Consider the following 21,894-nt stretch of genomic DNA (forward strand, 5'->3'; position numbering starts at 1 on the left):
GAAAGAAAAAAGTTGGAATCTCACTTTTAAGTAATAAAGTGACAGTGCTTCCCAGTATTAGTTATTTTGGAAAACATACTCAAACTAGGGTTCTTAAAATGATCTTTTCTATATATCACTGTTATGTTAAAGTTAAATTTTTATAGGAATCTGATTACAAGGCAATTGTGAAGAAACAAGTGAAGAAACTAGGCAATGATAAATTGTCACGATTTGATAACCAAAAGGTGTTGAGAATGCCAGTGAAGGTATATGATGGAAAACAGTGTTTATGCAGAATGGGGCTAAGCTGGGTACTCCCGAAGCTTTGCCCAGCTTTCAGCTTACCATGCTCTGTCCAGACAAGAATTTGTCCTATAGATTTTGGCAGATGTGGTATTAGAAGACCAAACACTCTTTATTATTATTGAGGGTGTATAAGAGGAGCAAATTGTTCTCTGAAAGGGAAGTTATTACATATTTAAGACCCAAGTAAATGCAGTTTACAAGGGTAAATAAGGTGATCCTAATTTTTTTTTCCTTTTCAAATGAATCGCCAGGTAACGTTCAGGGAAACTAGCTCTATTTACAGGCTGATTCATATAGTAAGTTTGAGCCTGAAGCACATTTTTACAGCTAACTTATAAATCTCTCCAAACTGGAGCTCACCATTGAAAGCCTGCCAATGCTGTCACAAATGGTCATTAGTTCCCAAGAGAGTTTAAGGAGAAAAGAACTGTAGGAAAATGCTGCGACTTTAGTGAGAGCCATTTTGTTGCACGTGTATTTTTTTTGCCACCAGGGCACAACCGCCCGGGGACCTGCCTGCGTGCTCAGGACTGATACCGCACATTCTCCCATGGAAATGTATAGAATTCCAATTAGCACAGGGTCAGAGTACAAATGTACCTCTTTCCACACTGTTCCAAGGGGTTAGTGGAAAACAAGCTGCAAAGTAATTCCCTTGGCCCCCCAATAAAAAGATTTATAGCAAAATAATTCTCAGCTTCATAATGGGACTGTTGTAGGTTTGTGTTTGATATTTATAAGACTGAAATACAGTCCATGTACCCAAACTAAGCATTTATTGTAAACAAGTTAACTGCCAAGAGCTTATATTATGTCAAACATAATTATATTGAAGATTGATGTATAGCTTAAAAGCAGAGTTTGAGGGAGACAGTTCTTTCTACCCAAGGAAAGCCTCTGAGATACAGCTCCTTTCTTCCTTTAATATGACTCAGTGAAGTCGTCTTGCTCACGGCCAAGCCTCTCACATATATAATAAACACAGGCTTGCTCTTTGAAGACATACCTGTTTGTCAATCCTACTTTCGTTACCAAAATAAAGAAATGAACTTACATTTATGGAAACTGCTATTAGGTATAGTTTCTTTTATCATCTTTATCTCGATCTGGGCTGAAATGGTACTGAGATAAAGTAGCCTCTCTCACCCGAGACAGGCTAGTCTTCCTGGGCCACACCAACTCTTGAGTCCACACACAAACGTATATTAACCCCCAAAAGGAACCCCTTTCTCCTTTAATGCGGAGTTTGAAAAAAGTCTTTGAGCCATCTTTCTCTTATTTTGTGTTGAGCTTGTGAGAATAGAACTGTTTTGAAACTGTCACCTTTGAGGTGAGGAAGAGAAAATAAGCTAACATGCTTTATTTTGTGGCTTGGAAATTATTATAGAATTAAAGAATTTATGAATCCAGGGACCCTAAGGGGAGTGGAATCTTTTTGAAATTGAGATGTTTTATATCTGGGATTACCCCAAATTTAAAATGGTGTGGTAATTTTCCAAAGATTTTTTCTTTTTTCTTTTCTTTTTTTTTAATTTAGGGGCAATAAAACTTACTATTATTTTAGCATTTAGATTTATTACTTTTTTTTTCAGGAGACAGATCATGGGCTTTGGTGACATTTCTTAAAGTTAGTTAAAAGTGGAATAACATTCCTCCTTTGGCTGGGTGGTATCCTTTGGATAATATTAAGGATGACTATAAGACTTTTACTGGATTTATATACAGAGGTTTAAGTGATAAACTCTTTGGTTTTTATACTAAATTTAGTATTTTAGAAATTATGTAAATTATAGAGTAGACACATTAAAATGAAAAAATACACTATTTTTCTGTTCTGTTTTTCTTATTTAAGTAATTGCTATAAATTACACAAATATATACATGCTTAAAATATCTTGTCTGAGGAGTAGTCCATCGGTGGGGACCTGAGTCCCTGGTCTGTGAGCTGGGTTTTATTAACTTCATCTCAGCCACAACAATAATATCGTATGTATTGCAATCCAGAGATCTCAGTGTGCCCCCTTAGGGAACTGCAGAATACACACTATGATTTTGACTTTCTTGCTCTCTGCTCCTGTTCTTTTCTTTTTCTCTTTCCGCTGTTGGCCCTTTCAAGACCTTGGTTGCTACTGCATGTCGATGGAGGCATTTGTTGGGCCCGCGAAGGAGAATGGCTTCCAGCAGCTGTGAAAAGATGGTGATGGCTGCCTGTCTAAGCTTGGCTTTGTGGAATCTGCATCCATCTCAGGGATGATTTTTACACATCTCTTAAATGTTTATACATGTTTTGCTGTTTGACCCTTAAATATAGACAGTAAGATTTCCTTTTGTAAGGGAAAATGCCTTTTATTTTTCGCTATAAAAACTTTACCTTTTCAGGGTTTTATTTGATAAAAAAAAAAAATCTCTCCACTCTAGTATGATTTCCTTTGGGACTTTGCACCAGTGTTTGATCTCAATTTTTAATAATTTTGGTGAGTTAAACTCCCCAAAGAAAACATGCTTGTGCTATGAAATATTCCCACAAGAAACCTGGGTAGTCTTGTCTTATTGAGAGCCGAGTGCTTGATTCCTTTATTAATTCCTTGCTAGAGAACCTCAGTACAGTTAACCTTTCCTTAACACTGCACTCGAGAAATTAATCAAGGGTTTTTTAAAAATTTAATTGTTAAAGTAGATAAAATAACATTTAGGTGGAGCTTAGAACCTGAGATGATGAAGCAAATGTTTGTATAAAGACAATTTTATTGACTCCTTTTTGACTTAAGGCACTCTGATGTGTAAATTGCTTTTCTGGAGAGGATAATGAGAATGAGGGGAGTGGCAAATGTATCCTCACTTAAATTTATTAGTTTAAAAAACTATCCTCTGAGAAGCCTCCAGAATAAAAATTTACTCAACGGAGGACAGAAATCCTGACATTAATGAATTGTGGTAGAGTTTGTTTAACATGCCGCTGAGTCTCAAGACTCATTAATATATGCATTTGTAACCCAGTGTGAAAAGAACCTCAATAATTTAATGTTGAACTCCTCTGTAATATACAAACTTGCATGTTCTACTTTTTTCCTTTTTAAAATTTGGGAGCAGTAAACATTTTGTCTCTCTCTGTGGTTATTAAATTTAGAAAAGATGTTGCAGTCCTTCAAGGTCCGACTTGGCCAGGACTGCAGATAAGAACTGCCCCCCCTACCTCGCAAGGTTCCAGGATGTGTACCATCGCAGGGCATAGGCCTGCGATCTGCTTGACTTGTGCACCAATCGACTGCAGTGCCCTCCTGGGGATAAGGCCACAGTTTCTGTCAACAGTGGTTGTGCACAGCCCTGTCGTCTGGTGTGCTTCCCCCCGGGGAACACGAACGAGCTCCTGAATCCACTTGTGTGGGTCATTTATTGGAAAGACTTCTTTACCTGCTGAAGCTAAATGCACTACAGTAGGACCAAAGTGTTGTGGACAAGCTCAGCCACTGGGGAGTCATGGGAAAAAACCAGAACTGACATCACCTGTTAATGGTGGTTATTAATGTCTAACTGGGATTAGCATTTTGTTAAACTGAGCCAGCATTTATTTTGGGGCTGCTTTAGGTCGGGCTCTGGGGTGGAAAGGAAAGTAGGGGACTGCAGAAGACTCATCTAAGGCCAGCCTCTGTTGGAGGAGGAAATGAGAGGCAGCCCTCTCATTCACGACTGGGACATTTCTGACATCAGTTCCTTGGGTCAGACTTGCTGTGGCTGAGTTTCCAGGTGTAGCTCCTTGTGTGCTTGTGAAGTCCTGTTCAGCATATTGCCAGGCCACATTGTATCTGCCACCACATTTGGGTCCTGCCACCACATTTCTGTAGCTGAAGAGTATGGAGAGACCCGGAGCTTATCCTTCATCTGTCAGAGCTGACTTCAGGTGGAATTGTGATCCCCCAGTTTGGGGACAGGCCTGGAACCACAGTTCTGGAATACCAGATCCATCTTCCTTCTCTTTAACCTCAGTTTGAGCCTTTGGGGTCTTAAGTGAGAAGAGGACCTAAGTTCATCCCGCCAACCCCACCTTTGGTCTCTTTTTGTTCTTCCAAAGTTAAGATCTACCTCAGGGTTCTGCAAAGTGGCTTCTGGTTTTACTAGAGGGAACTATGAGAGTAAAATATTTATTAATAATCTTATCCCCTCTGCACACACCTCCCCACTGGGGGAGCGGCATCAAGGAGCTCTGTTGTAGAAACTTCAGTTGGAGGACTAATCTTGAGATACAAACAACTGGGTCATGGCTGAACATGAAATTGAATTTCTGCAAATATGGCTCAGTTTGTCCCTTATAGTGACTATTAAGCAAATATTGCTTTCTCCATAATTGTAGGATTGACTGTGTTTCTTTACCTGTGAATGACCCAGGTCTTCAGCTGTCCTGCCTCTGTCTGGGCTTCTTCCTCCTAAGAGTTAAAAACAAAACCACAACAAAAACAAATGAGTTAATCCTTCAGAGAATCTGTAATTCACAAACAAAGGATACGGAGGAACTTGGTAAAATGGAGCAGTTTAGGGGAGCTTAGAGGATCTCTGGTCCGCCTGTGGGTGGCCCTCTCACCCCCCAAAGTTTTTGCTTTCCTGGTCCCAAGGCTGGTTCGTTATAACATGTCCTTCTTTATTTCATTACCTGAAATTCTTTCCATTGGAAGTTGGTGTGGGATACAGTGTGTTTCTTTTACAATGAAAATATATCTAAGGAGGTTAAGGCACTGTTAAAGGGCCAGAAAACAAGGTTTATCGTTTTTTTCTCTCTTTGGAATTTTTCGCGTTCAGCCCCTGGGGGCATGAATGGGTTGCCGGAGTGGATGGGTGGAATGTGGATCCTCTGGCCGCCCTAGCTCAGGAGGTTGGGTGCCTGGGAGGGGACAGCAGGGGCAGAAGAGAGGGGAGTAGGACAGAGACATAAGATCTGTTTTGAGATTTTGCCTGAGATCCCAGGGAGGACGTGAAGGACATCAGCCATATTTTTTCTTGCTGTTTTTGGTTGCAGTTCTTGGTGCTCAAACTGCTATTATTGTTGAGGGTTGGAAGAAGTGCCTACAGGCAAGTTATTTCTCTTGTTGTCTGTGTGAATGTGATTGTGTGTGTGTAACAGGGGCAGTGGGGAAGGAAAGAGGGAGAGAGAGAGAGAGAGAGAGAGAGAATGAGAATGAGGTTATATAGCAACTAAATGGTTGTGTTGTTTTGCGAGTACATTTGCAATAAGAAATGATTGTAGCTAGCCCTCACTCCTTCTTCTCCCAGTTCTCTGAAAGACCGTGTCCTATATACTCAGTTTACGTGGTAGCATTGGTTTGTGTTTCAGGGATTCAATGATTTATTGATTGTGGTGGTTGCTGAGTATGGTGCTTTACTCCAGGTTCAGTTTTATACAAAGAACAGAGATGAGAAGCTCTGCCTGCCCTGAAGCCTTTGTAATCTTAACTTAGTCCCGGGACCTCCTTGGGTGATAGGGCCAGATACACTTGCAGCCAGCGGGGCAGGGAGTGGGCCCTGTGGCTGCCTTCCTTCTTCAAATAGGTGGTTCCAGCCATGAGTCCTTGGAAAGACAGAAGGAGAAGGGCCAGCCTCCTATCGTCTCAGACTGGCTCCTGTCATTCAGGGGGCAGGTCCAAGGATGGGGGTGGACCCAAGATTCAGAGGGGCTGGGCAGGAGGCTAGAAACCATGCTCACCCACATCAGATAGAGTACAACCCTTTATTTAAGCCTGTCTTTGGAAGGGGCTGAAGATTAAGACCCATGCTTTGGTTCCACCTCAGTGCCTGGCAGCACCGTGCCTCACATGTGGTAGGCCCTACAAAGGTGAATTCACTTACTTAGCACTGCAGGTCACCGATGGATCACAGCAAGTGGTGAAGGGTCCTTTACTAAAGGCCAGGCCTTCAGATTTCTTTGGGTGTGGGTGTGGGAGTATTATTTTTGACCCTCAAGAAAGCAGAGTGCTTGAGATTTAGAGTTGGCTAACCTGAGCTGCTCTTCTTTTGCCTGTAGTTTTTTTAGGGGGAGGGTGTGTTACTTATTTTCTCATAGTTTTAGTTTCCTCATTTTTTAATTAAAGGAGAATTTGAATAACTTCTCACAAGGTAAACGTGGGGAGATAATAAAGGTTTGAAGATATGTTAGAGCACTTGATGAGTTAGAAGGCGCTATGCCAATGACAGGTCCTTTTATGTCCTAACTTTTGTGGAAGGCATGCAATCCTGTCATTTAGACACCCTGCTGCTAGACCTTCTTTTATTGTTGAGGTTAGACACCCAGAGCCTTAAAGAATACTTGTTCCTCAGGTACCTTTCATGACAGTGTTGGTATTTCCGGAAAGCTGTAATTGTTCTTTAAAATGAAGGAAGGGGAAAAAAGCCTTACCTTTACTAAAGAAGTTGGATTAATGTAGTTAGGAATAAAACAATAGCCTACAATTTGCTTGATGATGCAAAGAAGATATCATGCTAGATTTTGGAGTCTCACCAACAGTACACTTGTCCTCAAAGTCTTCCAAGTCCTGGGACACAGAGGAAACAATTGTCCCACTTAGCAGTTTTTGATGAATTTATCCTGTATCAGAAAAACCATTGTATGTGTTGGTGTTTGGCAGACTGCTTAGAGCAGCTCTGTCTGATAGAGAATGTGAGTCACATGTATAATTTTAAATATTCTAGTAGCTTCATTTAAAAAAAATTCAAGAAACAATTGAAAATAATTTAATGTTTTATATTCTCAATATATTTAACTCAATATATTCAGAATATTATTTCTATACCAGTTAATTAAAAAATTATTCATGGTATATTTATTTCTTTTTTGATATTAAATCATTGAAATTGAGCATGTATTTTATACTTACAGCACATCTCAATTCAGGACTAGCCATATTTCAAGTGCTCAATTGCTATATGTAGTTAGTGGCTGTTGTATTGGATAAGCAGTTTTAAAGTATGGTGTTTCTGACACTTTCACTGTTTTGCTGTGGGGCACATTGAATATTTTAGGCAATTATTTGCATCTTATATAATCAAGCCACTCAGTGATTATTAGTCATATTTTTATTATAAAGAAATGCCTTTTAGTAAGTATCATAAGCATTGATTATGGAATCCTGAAAAAAATTATTGGTCTCTTTTTTTCTCTATAAAATGGTATTAATACTGATTTTGAAAAAAATAAAAAGAAATAGGTTCCATTGCTTGAAGGCTATGTGTCAGACACCTTAACTGTGTTACATTGTTTAATCCTCACCACAACTCTGTGATGTAGATATTATTATATACATTTTGCCTAGGAGGAACTTGAGCCTCAGAGAGGCCAAATAAATTGTCTAAGGTCATTCCCTCTGGTGAGGAGTGACAGTGCCAGGATTTGATTCAAGAGTTTCCTGCTTCCTGAGCGGACCTACTCCCCCACGTCTTTAACCATCTCCCTACTGTCTCTGTTCTCAGGGCTCTGGAGGTAGAGATCAGGTTAACTCTTTATAATTATATACACTTCAGAAATAATGTCATAATGAAAATGACAATTTGAGCAGCATAACTAATGACAGTTGGGAAGGCATTTTTCTACTAGAGAGAGTATCATGCTTATCCTGCCTCTATGACAACAGGATTCATCATTTATCCCATTGTCAGAACAACTTGTAATTTTTGCAAATGGCTGTGCCTGCCCCCTAGATTAAACTACCTGCGTACCTCCCATGACTGTAAAAGGCTTAGTGAGGCTTATGATGAAAAGGTCCAAAGTTCTCTACTTGATCATCTGGAAATGGGTCTGTGCTGCAATCAAAGAAAAATAAAGCCATAAGCTCTTGATATAGGGCTAGGACAAGAGTTTCTTTCTTCTTTTTTCTAAATTTTGTTGTAAATACCTTTTAGGTTTACATTGCTATTCATTATTGGAACTTATTTTTTAATTTTTCACATTCTTAATTTATGTTTTGCAGTCCTTTCCACTCTCCCTATATTTTTATCCATTGTCACTTTTTTCATTTTTTTTTTCCTCTTGGTGCCTGGAGAGAGTCAGGGGAGGAAATAGATAAATATCTTTTTTTTTTTTGGCATATATTTCTATTCATCCTTTTATTATTTTCTTCCCCACGGATTTACTCTTTTCAAAGGCTTTAAGAACCTATACATTAATTTTCTTTTTCCCCACACTTGACCTCAATTGTACTAGTTTTCATTTCTCTTGTCATTGTCCCTAGTAATTGAATCTATTTTTCTTGTCTTCCCCTTCTTTTGTAAAAGTTGCATTTCATTGTAAAAATTCATAATTGTTTAGATCTATGAAATTCTAGTAGAGAGGTACATTTTTCTAGGGATTAAATATAACCTGTTCATGATATTCTTTGGTATCTTATACATAAGGGCTTTTAGAACAAACCTATTATACTCTTCTGGTTAGTATTGTTTCCTTTTATAAATCACCTCAAAGTCCTTGTTTTTTTCTTTTTAAAAAGGTAGGTGGTACATATGAGAGATGGGTGTTTACTTTTTGACTATAAGGAGTTATGGTTGTCATGTCAGATAACAATTGCTTCCTTCAATCACTGAACTAAAATGTTTAGGAAAGATTTCCTTCATTGACACTTTTTAAGTGAAAGGCCCTACATGAAGTAGACCCCCGTGCTTTAATGTTTTATTTCATAGCTAACTCATTGAACTGTTAACATTATTTTTAAGAATTAATAGGGTCTTAAGTTTTTTCAGTTGACCATGCACTTGAGGATTTATGGTTCCTAAGTAATGGATGCCTGATAGCTTATGGAGCAACTGGATTCATTTAAAGGTCTTATCTGTAATTCCCAGATGTGTGACACTCAGGTGTTGACATTAGGAACTGCACATGGATTTTCAGCATTGAAACTTATGTACACACAGGTATTAGCAGTGAAGTAGCTTATGGCACCACTGACTACATGGCCCTATGTGTGCATATATTTAAATCATTAAAAATAGAAATCCACCTGCTTCCTTGGACAAAGATTATATCCCAGTATGGAAGAGTTAAAAGGTCTAAATGGGGGCTATTCTCTGCTGGTACGGATTCTAAGGAATGGGTCCTATAAAATGTCATTATGCTTGCTTAGGAAGATTTTACAATGCCTGCAGCTGCATCGAGGGCAGGAGCCACATCAGACTTGTTCCACTTTTATCCCTGGTGCCACAGGAGGTACCTGACTCACAGTAGGTGTTCAGGGAATAAAAATGGGATAAATGAAGGATCACAGAGATAATTTGGAGGACGTATACTTTTTATTATTCATTCCATGTCTTACATACATTTGGGAATAAACTGGGCATAAATAAATAAGCATTTGATATGCTTATCAGTACTGGTCACAATTTAAAACATTTTGTGAGGCACCATGTGGCCAGGATAAATTCTCTTCTTTGTCTAAAACAGTCTGCTCCATCCTTATTTCCTATTTCCCATAAATCTATACCATAGATAATACGTTTGCTGTAAACAGTCACGCTGCTTTGTTGTCCTTGACAGTGAACACTGAGTCAATAGTTGTCCCAGGTATGGTATGACTTGTTAGACTGTTGTGCAGGCTTAATAATAATTACCATGGTCTTTAATGATAACAATTCTTAATGAGTATTATTATTGCTAATAATGATTATATTTAATAATTATACCCAATACTTATTATCTTTAATAATAATAATTAGCACATGGGAACCAGTTGTACCATTGTATTATCTTCAGAACAAAAATCTAAACCTGTGACCTGGTAGTTTGCAGAGTGTCTGCCCCCACCCTCTTCTTTCCAGATCAGAGTGAGTCAGGAGGCTTCTAGGGTCCGGGAAGCAGGGAGGGGCTTCTAGAAAAACTATGTATTCTGTATGTTATTTTACCCAGAGGTGTTACTGTTATTGTGAAGTGCCTTCACAATGAACAGCGAACCCTCCATCTCCCCCATCTCTCTGCCCAGCCATCCTTCATAAGCTTTCATTTTTCTTGCACAAATGGAAGACCCAGAGCAGGTCGTTATTCCATAGCATACTAATTTGTGTGACTTGCATGGGACAGAGTCCATGTTTATTACTTGTATGTTGGTAAAACTTTGATCTTCTTGTGCCTTGGCTATGTTTAGATTTAAATGTCTGTATGACTTTTTTAAAAAAATAAAAAACAGTTTATAAAAATCTTTGGCAAATTAAACATTTTTTAGCTTTTCACACTTTGATACAAAGCAGAGAAATATTTCAGTGACAACAGATTTCAACAGATTTTCAACTAGACTAATTTGCTTTATTCTTTAGGGTAGTTTACTTCTTTTCTCTGGAAACACAAGAAATAATCCCTTTCTAGTGGTAATGGGTGTTGTTGTGTAAACTAATATTTTTTTTTAAAAGCTAAAGCTTTGTATTTTGATGTATATTTTGACATAAGGTAAATGTCAATTAGGACTTTCATGAACAGGGTATTTTTTAGGCTAATTGATAGCCTATCTACTAGGATTTAGAGAAATAACAGATACCGGAGAAACTTCTTTTAAATACTTATTGACTTTCTTGTACATATTCACATGATAGCACAGGCCCTGAAGTCAAATCTGCCATCCTATTAGGTAATTTACAACATTTCCAACAAAAGCAGATCTCATCCTGATTAAGAGTTAATGATAAAACCATAGACACAAAAGAAGGGTGTGAGTGTCTAGAAGGTCGCCTCGACCTCACCGGTGTGCCACTTCTGAACTTGAGATCTCTCAGTCAGGACACCTCGGATTGGTGCCCTCCACTTTTTAATGACTAGAATCTGAGCGTTTCTGCCATGGCCTGGAGCAGTTCTGCTGCAGTCTGATAGTAATAACGGAGGGGGGAAAGCCCGTAGCTTTCCCATTAGCCCCATCTGACTAAGAGGCTTGTTTAATCTAAACCACTGCCGATCACAGATGAGTGACTTTTATAACTGTCTCTTCCCTTCCCATCATGGTGATTGAGATTTGCTTTGTAATGTTTGTGTTTTGCTCTCGAATCTTGTCCCTCCAGGTTTGATGATACCTGTCTTTTGTGTGGTGGAGCAGTTGGACGGCTCTCTTGAATATGACAACCGAGAAGAACACGCTGAGTTTGTCCTGGTTCGAAAAGACGTGCTTTTTAGCCAGCTGGTGGAGACTGCGCTCCTGGCCCTGGGCTACTCCCACAGCTCCGCGGCGCAGGCACAAGGTATTAACGCCTCTCTCCTCTCCTCCTCATGCCTTTTGTCCATCATGACTTGCGGAAGAATGTGTTCCCTGAAATAATTCTCCAAGCCAGTGTTGGAGGAAAACGGTCAAATTTAGCATCTTTTCCAAACAGTGAACGGCAGAATATTTTTTTGCGGAGTCTTGCTTTCTCGTTGCTTTAGGAAGTATTTGACCAGTACCTCTAGAGCCACCAAAATCACATTGTGTTTCAAAGTGGTTATCACAGGTTTTTGTTGTCGTGTTGTTGTTGTTGTTGTTTGCATTGATAATGCTATTATTTTCTCTAAGTTCCCATATTGGTATTTTTTGACCTGGTGCTGAGATGTCTGACTCCTAACTTATTAAACTTTAATACATGATTTATAAGCATTCAGTTTTTCAAATATATTTACTGCAGCTTTTGTACTTTACAATCAGCTTTTAATTAAACAGCAAAAGATGAATGCATCTTACTGTACTTTTGCATCTTTGAAAACTACTCTGTATTTTGATCTAGTCCATTCATTTAAAAAAGAAATCTCAGTGTCTTTGTGATCGATTCTTCTTACCTATTTAATAAAATATTAAAATTGCATCATTATTTCAGCGGGTATTGTACAACACTGGGGAGCCCATTGTGAGCTTGTGTTGCTGCATTCTGAAGCATTGCCCATTGTTCTTTCTGCCAAAGAACTGACAAAACATAATAACAAAAATGCCCCAAACCTTGAAGAACGGAAAATTTTTTTGACCCAGTGGAATGATTATTCTTGTTTTTCAGCTGAATTGATTGAATTGTATAGTTTATGATAATAGTTATAACTGAAGGAGAGAAACATGTGACTTCTAGGCTTTGTTTTATGTATTAATTTCCTATGTGTATCCCTATAAATCACCACCTTAACATTTGTACATGCCGAAGATCTTTGCTACTTTTTAAATGAGTCCCTCTTTATATAATTCCTAAGAAATGTTGGTCAGAAAGTCTATTTATTTAGATAAGGGATCTAGGAGAGATTAAGCCATTTATGCAAAGTTACAAATATGGTGACCAAGGATATGGGATTTAAATGATCAAGCTCTTGACTCTGATTCTGTAAGCAGATCATTACTCTGTGTTTTTAAATGCTGTAATTAAGTATTTAAATTATTTTTTGTTCTACCAAGAAAGCAACTCATCCGAAACAGGGGGTCCAGAATGTTTTCCCAGGCCAGGTAGTACTCCAGAGATTCCCGTGAGTGCAAGTATATGCTGAACCAGAGAGCTTGGCCTATCTGGTGCCGTAATACAGCTGAATTGTAGAGACTGCTGCGTTCAAAGCAGCGTAATAAAGGATGATTCATTTTCTTTCTCTGAGGACTTTCCTTCTTGTGTGGGGGATTCAAGATCTGAACTCGAGCAAATTGCATACTGGCACCATTGCTTTTATTTCATGCTATCTGCCTAAATAAAATAAAAGAACACCCCCTTTCTCCCCATAAACTTTTCATGCCATTTTAGGGATATTTTCCTCTGAATGTAAAGGTCATTGTATCCCACTGCTTGCATCCTGGTGTGCCAGCTTCCTGTTTGACAGGGCTATCCATCTCAGTTAGCACGGCTGCTCAACGCGCCGTGAGCTCACATGTGGAGCACAGAGCACTAAGTGGCCAAGATTTGATTCTTGGCACAGGCTCAGGGAAGGGGCGCTCAGGAAATTTGCACTATGGAGCCACACTGTTCCATTCCGTGATATGAACTGAAAGTTCTGCACAACCAGGTGAGATGCACTAGCAAGAAATATCATCTAGAGTGGAGGATTAAACAGTGGAAAAGTCAAAAGCGAGTATTTGCTTTCCCAAAGTTTTTGAAAACCATGGTTAAAAAACACTAAATATTACACTTTTTAGAAAGTTGAATCAACATTCTGAAGGAACTCTAGATCATAGATACACTTTATTTTGTAGGTAAGCAAAGGTTTTATCACTAGGTCCTATACTGTAATCTTACAAAGGGAAACAAAAACCACAGCTTGTTTTAAAGTAGGCTGCAGATCTCTGATTGGGATAAACAGAAAAACTTAAAATTGTTTACTTTGAAATGAAAATAGTAGCTCTTTCTTGTCATTTAGATCATCAAATGTGTACAGTTTGCTGCATGTTGTTATAGAACAAACAGAATGCATGATAAGACAGGTGGTTCATGTGCTGGACAAATAGCAGAGTGGCAGAAAGCTAGAAAAGGCAATAGAAGACAGTATGACTGTATAGTCGAGGCCTGAGGTTTCATGTCTGTAGTTTTATGTTTTGTTTTGTGTCCGTTTTGTTTGTTAGTGTTTAGGAAATTTTCCCGGAGAAGTCACTGGCAAATCCATTTGCAGCATAGAAACTGACTATACCTGAACCCCTTCTTCCTATGCTGTAGAAGTTGGGCAAAGCTAAGCTGCAAGGATAGCAGATTGCTTGAGCCTGTTTTAAAAATTGAGGCTTTGAAACGTGATTTTTCATTTTGACATGACCAGAAAAGAGTTTCAAATAATTTAATTGGAATAGTATTCAGAATGTCTTTAAAAAAGAAAATATATTAGCATTGTCATTAGTTTGGAGTGATACTCCTTGAATTTCTTGGACCCCTGTTCTTGTAAGTGTGGGATAGTTAGTTTATTTTCTGAGATGGCATTCCCTCCATGTTAGCTGAAGAGATTAATAAAGAATATTTACTTCTAAAGGATGATAGAAATTCCACTAAAGTGGAATTCAGGGATTTCCGACTCCTACCCCTGCCCTCATTTTTAATAGAAACCTTCTTTATTTCAAACCAGATATTGGGACCCAAGAGAGATAAAAGCAGGAGATACTGTACTAAATCATGGATACTATGTTTCTAACTTACCCAAACCCTGCATTTCCCAGCATACATACCATTAACTCTGATTCTCAAGGATAGGAGGTACAGGATTCATCTGATCTGCTGTTGGGCGTATGCAAAAAGCTGAAAAATGGCAGGCTCTTTGTTTTTTCCAGAATAGGTAGGCTAAGGTCTAATGAACAGCAATTACATTTTACATTATACAGTAGACCATGTGTGCAAGTCACTGAATCAAAAGTCTTCTAGTCTCTTAGAAGAGGCATGCAGTACCCCTACCTCCCTTCCCAACTTAAAGTCATCACTTCCTTTATTCTTCTTACTTCCTCTCCTTTCATTCTTTCACTGCTGCTCAGTGAAGCTTTTGGTAACAGCCATGGATCTCTCTACATTGTCGAGAGAGTTCTTTATCCTACCAATTTAAGTAGCTATTTGTACTTGCCAGTATGGATGGAAAATGCATTTAATATAATGTTATGTGAATCAAGCGTAGTGCCCTGTACAGTCTTAATTATGTAAAATGTCACATATATGCATAGAAAAAAAGGAAATGTGTCAACAGGGTGTTAAGTGGGATTTTCTCCTCTTTCTAATCAGTAAACAATATATAAGTATGAAATTCTACTTCCTCCATGACTACTTCTCTTAGAAAGCAGGAAGTTATTTCTACCTTATTCCCCGAGTTTGGCGATCAGTTTACTTTGTCCCTAATATATATGTAAATGTGAAAACTTACACATGGTATAGACACATTTCTGTTGTTTTTCCAGTTTAAGATTTAAAAAAAGAGTCAAGAGGTCATTAATAAGCCCCTATGATATATAAACCAAAGGAATTCTTAGAGTCTCATCAGTGGTGCTAGGTCACATTAATTGAGCAATTACTCTATGTCAGGTACTATTCTAAAGATTTGCAATTACTAAATCACTTAATTTTAACAACAGCTCTTTGAAGTAAATTGTACGTTTCCCATTCCACAGATGAGGAAACTGAGGCAAATATAGAGGGCAAGTCACTTTCCCAGCGGTGCAGGGCCAGTGGGCGGAAGAGCTAAGGCCAGTGATGCACTTCCGAAGTCAGGGCCTTAAACCACAGGGCTGCCCGTGACAGACCGGACCACTGTGAGCTTAGGGTAGAGTAGGGGGCGATTCTTATTTGATGCTTGTGTTTTACTTTTTGACATAAGCCCTGAAAGGCACGATTTTTGTATATGTGCTGCCAAAGTAAGTACAAGTTAAGACGTTTTGGGTTGGGTGCTTTGGAAATAAATAATAATTCTATTTATTTGATAATGATAAATTATACATAGAGATACTTTTTCTATATTGAAAGAGATCTCATTAAAAACAAATCAGTAAACAAACAGAAAAACAAACTTTACAGAATCATTGTCTGTTGAAGGTTGAGTAATTCAAATATACAATTCTTTGCTCATGAGGCCAAAATGATTACCGATAAGAAAACAAAGCATATTGCTTAGTAATTTTTATCTTCAAAATAATTCAGCAGTATTAAGTGCCTACCATGTGCCAGTCACTCTTTCAGGTTCTGGGGATAAAAACTGAAAAAAAAAAAGCTTGCGTTCATGAAGGTTACATTTGGTAGTTCTGTTACATGTGAAGAGTTTAGTGCGTAGATTATTAGTTGATTTTTGACTATGCTCAGAATATCTAATGCTGAGGTTCAGAGGGTAGAAATATATATAAAATTTGATTATAATTTTGGTGCTAATTTATAATTAAATGTTCATTTTATTCCTGAAAAATACTTAAGAATTCCTTGTCCTCTTGTTAGTTTTTAAAAGTAGATGGCAAGATAGGAACAATGGATTAAAAGTTCTAGAAAACCCTTGCCCTGGCTGGTGTGGCTCAGTGGATTGAGTGCCTGTAAACCGGAAGGTCCCCTGTTGGATTCCCAGTCAGGTCACATGCCTGGGTTGTGGGCCAAGTCCCCAGTTTGGGCCATGTGAGAGAACCAATCACTGTATCTTTCACACATCGGTGTTTCTCTCCCTCTCTTCCTCCCTCTCTTCCCCTCTCTCTAAAAATAAATAAGTAGAATCTTTAAAAGTTCTAGAAAACTCTTGCTTTTCCTCATTAAAGGAAAGTTATTTATTTGCCACTTTGTCCATCGTTGTCTCCATTTTAAAAATAGGGCTTTTGTTGGCTTGGATTTTTATTGGTGAAACTCTTCAGCTCTTAGAAGACCATTTCTTCAAATTATTCCTTAGTACTTGTGATCTTGAAAATAATTAATTCAGCAGTATTAAATGCCTACCATGTGCCAGCCACTCTTATAGGTTCTGGGGATAATGAACTGAAAAAAAAAATCTTGCTTTCATGGAACTTGCATGGCACTTGTAGGCATTCAGTAGATGTTGGAAGAATGAATAAAGGAACTTGATAATATTTATTACCCTGAAGAAATACTAAATGCCTTCCTAAAAAGTGCCAGTTAACTTTCTTTAATAATTAGGTTTGGACTCGTGAACAGGAACTATTTTCTTTCATTATAACAGAGCGATATATAGCACAATGTGCAGTTTATAAGAATTCAATAAATGTTTGTTGATTGAATGAAAAGTTTGGTAAACTTGATCCATGAAGGATCTTTCTCTTGGCATCATTGTGAGGTTGGCCCCCATTCATGAATTAACGGTTTGTATTAGAACTGAAATATAATTTGACTCCTTATTGATCAGCTATTACGATTTCCAGATTATTCCATGTCATCATTCCATAATCAATGTTTTGGCTCTGCTTACAGTGGCAAAATGCTCCAATAATAACCTTTAGAATCATAAAAGGCAGTTCTTCAAAAGGTACTTATGGGACTTCTGGGATCCGGATTCTTCTGGTCAAAACCTAGAGATATTTCGTCAGTGTTTATCTTGACTTTATCTATTTGAATGCATTGTATGTAGGGAGAACAATTTCTAGTTCATAGAAACAATGATAAGAATAAATAAATAGGATAAAATTTAAAACCAAAGTAGTAAGGATATTTATATAAAAAGGAATGGCTTAAGTTTTTATTATTTATTTTTAATTATTTTATATATCATAAAATTATTATAAACTTTCCAATGGACTAGCTTTTTGCATTTTATTGGGAAGAACTTTACATAGAAACTACTTTTAAAGTAAATTTTATCATTAGAAATGTGTACACTTTCATTTAAAATTGTTTAGCACTTGAAATGCTCTGTTCTTAAATTAATTCTCTAAAATGTTTTATTATGGAAACAAGCAACACATACAAAGTAGAAAGACTAGTGTATTAAATGCTCATGAAGTCACTTAAAATTAACAATTCATGGTCAATCTTGTTTCATCTCTGTCTCCACCCATTTCTCACCTCCCCCCCACTGGATTATTTTAAAGCTTATTCCAGACCTCATATTTTATCTACAGATGTTTTACTAAGTCTCTCTTAAAGGTAAAGCTTATTTTAAAAACATAACCACAACACTGGCATGATTCTTTAAAGAAAAAGGTAATCTCTTAAAATCATGAAATATCCAGTCAAGGTTCAAATTGTCCCAATTGTTTTATACATTTTTTTTTTTAGTGTTTTCTTATTCAAATCAGGAGCCCTACAAATTTATACATTGTACTTGGTTGATGTATCAGGCCTTTGAATCTATGTGTTTCCCTTGTTCTCAAATTAAAGAAAATTTTTTTTTAAACATGCTTGCTGCAAATTAATGCAGAACTATTTTTTGTTTTGCTAAACTTAATGTCAATTCTAACCCTACAAGTACTGCAAATACTATGGTTTCAAATAAACAATTAGTATACTCAATCATAACCTTGGAAAGGGAGGCAAAAATCACACCATTTCTTGAGAAAGGATGGGTAAAAGGCATATGTTGTCTGGAACTGAATTTTTCATGCTCTGAAAGTTTGACATTATCCCTATTAAAAATGTTTAAAATGATCTCTTGCTTCTTTGGTTTCTTTTCTTTGGCTCTCTTTCTCTCTTTTTTTTTCTACTTTTCTTTCTTTAATTAAACGCTCATGTTTGAGATACTATTGGCAGTTTTTTCTTTATAAGGGCAATGTTGAAAAAAGGCTCATATTTAGAAATTTTAGGCCTTGGAGCAAACTTTTAACAAACAAGCTGCTTAAAAAAAAAAAATCTGTGGCTCTCAAAAAAGAGCTAAAAAAGCTACCCCAAATTGCTGTTAACCATGTTTCAACCCTCATTAGAGCCTGACGGGCCAAAGTGTGAAACACTGGCTGGGCCGACACAAATCTCTAACAAGCCCCCTGTACTTTTCCCTCCTTTGCTACATAAAATTAAATTGTCATATATGTGTGTGAACACATATATTTGTTCATTCACATGCAGCAAAACCTGAAACACTATTTCTGCCAAACGAAAAATAGTGCTTATCTTACATCCTTGTCTAACATATACTTAAGAAAATATCTAATATAAATGTTTATAGTTCTGTATTTCTTATATTTGTTTATATTGTCATAAATATGTGTTATTCTTAACACATGTATAGATATGTAATTATGGCTCACATGCAAGTCAGCTGATGGGATTTTTGTCTATGTGTAACTTTGTAGGGGGTGAAGACTCTGTTTGACTTGATATGCTGGATGTTTAGTAGTTGAGTAGGAAGGATTTGATAAACACTTCTAAGGGTGGTGAGAGAAAATCTGATTTTACTTTAATGAATTATTTCCAATGATGTGATTTATTTTTAATGGGCAGGTAGAAATTGTTGCGATTTCTACCTGCCCATTAAAAATAAATCACATCATTGGAAATAATTCATTAAAAAAATCTAGTTCATTATTTCTTCCATGATGAGAGAAATATTTAGTAATGTTCTCAGTTAGCTGTTTTGTTTGGGGCAATTTGCCATGGTGGTAATTAGCTTTGGTATGTTTTTTAAACTGTTTAAAATCCTTCTTCCCAGAGTTTAGATATTAATGCCTATGACTTGCAGGAGCTGATCATTTATGTTCTGTGTTTTGTCATTCAGGTAAAATGATTTGGGTTAAACAGATTGACTCACAGTGATATACAACTTTTATTTAATATTTAAAGTATGTCCCATTAAAATATATATAGCTTTGAAGAGTTATGAGTGGGTTACCTATAACCTAAAAATGGTGATACTCTGATACAATTTATATGGTGATTAATTTTTTATCCCATTCTCTTCTAATGTATAACTGTCTTTCATTACTGTATAGATTTTAAATACAAGGTAGAGTCACATGCTGCCAGACCCAGGCATTTTGTGTTTAAGAAGATGTACAGATTCCATTCAAAGAACTCATTTGATAAAAAGCACATTTATTAACACACTTATGAATGCTACAATAGAGAGTGCTTTTACCTTTTTGCTAGATTCTTTTTTTTTTAAAGATTTTTAAAATTTTATCTTTTAGAGAGAGAGGAAGGGAAGGAGAATGAGAGAGAGAAACATCGATGTGTGAAAAGATAATGGATCTGTTGCCTCTCACAGGTTCCCCACTGGGGACCTGGCCCACAACCCAGGCATGTGTCCTGACTGGGAATCAAACCAGTGACCTTTCGGTGCGCAGGCTGGCACTTAACCCACTGAGCCACACCAGCCATGGCTCTGGTACTTTCTTTATATTTAAAGCACTCCATTGATACAACTCTCAGTTTTGGTGCTGTATCATCATATTCCAACTCCTAAATAAAATTTATTTTGACATTCATGATAGACAGTAAAAAAATTCTTGGCCATAGAACACTTTGTAATGTTAAAATGCTTTTAAAAACCTTCCTGCTCACTTTAAAAAATATATAGATAAGAGCTCTGTCAGCTGAATCTTATAATTTGAGTTACTTTCTCAAAAAGTAACTGCAAAATTGTGAAATTTTAGAATTTTTGTTCTTTCACTTTTTATTTTAGTGTACATTTTACATTTATACTTTGTCCAAATTTTTTCACATTATTATTATAATTTAAAATTCTTAATGGGATGTCGGAGCCATAGTCATTCATCTGCATCATATCTGTAAGTGGGGAGTTTATTACTTATTTAGGAAACTTGGCACACGAAATGGTACCCTGAAATGTCAGAGACCTTTTCTATTTGTCTTGTGACACAGGACAGGTTCAGTGGTGGCTGTGGGAGGCAGCAGTGAAAGCATTCAGCTGGCCATTTGGTCACTCATGAGCACCTTGATTTGGTTTCCAAGGTGCCAGATAGATTATACTTTATTGTGCTGAGCATCTAAACCAGTGCTTTTGAAATGCAGAGTGTGTGTGTGTGTGTGTGTGTGTGTGTGTGTGTGTGTTTTGTTTTGTCTTGATGGAAGCTTTGAGAACTGTAGTCTTAGTTAAGGCTCTCCAGTGCATACCATTTGCTTGCTCAAAAGCAGTAGGGGGCGAAATTATTTGTGCACCAATGAGAAAAAAATACAAAGGTTTTCCTCTATCTGTCTGCTTCTTTTTGGTTTGGAGAAATAAATATCTATCACCCAGGACAGAACAGCAATCTGCCCTACTGTTTTACAAGCTTGTTAACTCAGGTTGGAAAAGATTGCTGCAGGCTATATGCAAATACACTGCACCCAAGGTTCCTCGCAGCTCCCAGCCCATGCTAGGCAGAGAAACACATCAGACATATTCTTTCTGTCAATTTTGTAAATCAAAGAATGGGAAGCGGGAAAGCTCATAGCACAGTCAAACCTCTGCCCTCAACAGCTTGGCTCTACGAGGCCTAATAATCTTGGAGATAAAAGCTGGGCCCACTGTCCTGGGAGGAGTTAAGAGAGCAGTCTGTTCTAGATCAAAAACTCTGACCAGTTTTATCAATTTCATATGGTGGGTTCATTGTTGTTGTTTTTTGAAAATATATGCTTCAGAGCCACAGTACTAAAGAACAATTCTCAATGTCATGTTTTGTTACTATGAATACAGTGATTCCTTGGGATGCTTGGGAGGATTCTTTAGAAGTTTTACATACTCTGCAATGGAAGATATTTCAACATTTTTTGGAAAGAAAGCACTTTATATAGCCTTTTGAGCAACAATGGACGAAATGTGGCTGAGTTTTATTGTTCCCACTTTATGGAGAGGAAAACTACAAAGAAAATTTTAAAGATTACACCTTAATTCCCTGGTTTTCTCACACATAATCATTGCATTTATTCACTGAACAAGTTTTTATTGAATGCCTATTTTGTGTCAGGCATTGTTGTTCTTGATGTTGGGGAAACAGCAAAGGATCAAATATACAATGCTGCTGCCCTCAAGACACTTCCATTCCATTAGGGGACATAGAACATAAACCATAAATACATAATAAAATGTTAGGTAGGGCCTGACATTATATTATGCATATGTTGGCCCTGCTCTCTCCATCTTGTCTAAATTTGGCAAATTTAGGTTTCTATGAAATAGCTGCTTAGCCAGAACAAAATTGAAGGTTTTAAATGTGTTTCAAGGATAAATTCATGATGTAGGTGCTAAAAGGGTAAGCCTGAGTTTTCTGAAAAATTTACCTATGGGGATTAACTTATATTTGGAATGGGGCAAATGCAACATTGTCAGAATTAGCTTACATTAAGCCA

The 21,894-nt window shown here is 37.3% G+C and overlaps 1 protein-coding gene across 1 annotated transcript in view; it reads left to right on the forward strand.

Annotated features, from left to right (window-relative positions):
- SATB2 (SATB homeobox 2) overlaps positions 1 to 21,894 on the forward strand; it is a 170,629-nt gene that overhangs the window by 9,877 nt on the left and 138,858 nt on the right. Inside the window, exon 2 of the mRNA XM_054585878.1 lies at positions 11,299 to 11,475. Coding sequence (XP_054441853.1) covers positions 11,299 to 11,475 — 177 coding nt within the window. The remainder of the gene's footprint in view (positions 1 to 11,298; positions 11,476 to 21,894) is intronic.

This window comes from Pteronotus mesoamericanus, unplaced genomic scaffold, assembly GCF_021234165.1.
Source record: "Pteronotus mesoamericanus isolate MK-2021 breed Mesoamerican mustached bat unplaced genomic scaffold, CSHL_Meso_final contig_90, whole genome shotgun sequence".
In the NCBI taxonomy this organism is placed as follows: domain Eukaryota; kingdom Metazoa; phylum Chordata; class Mammalia; order Chiroptera; family Mormoopidae; genus Pteronotus; species Pteronotus mesoamericanus.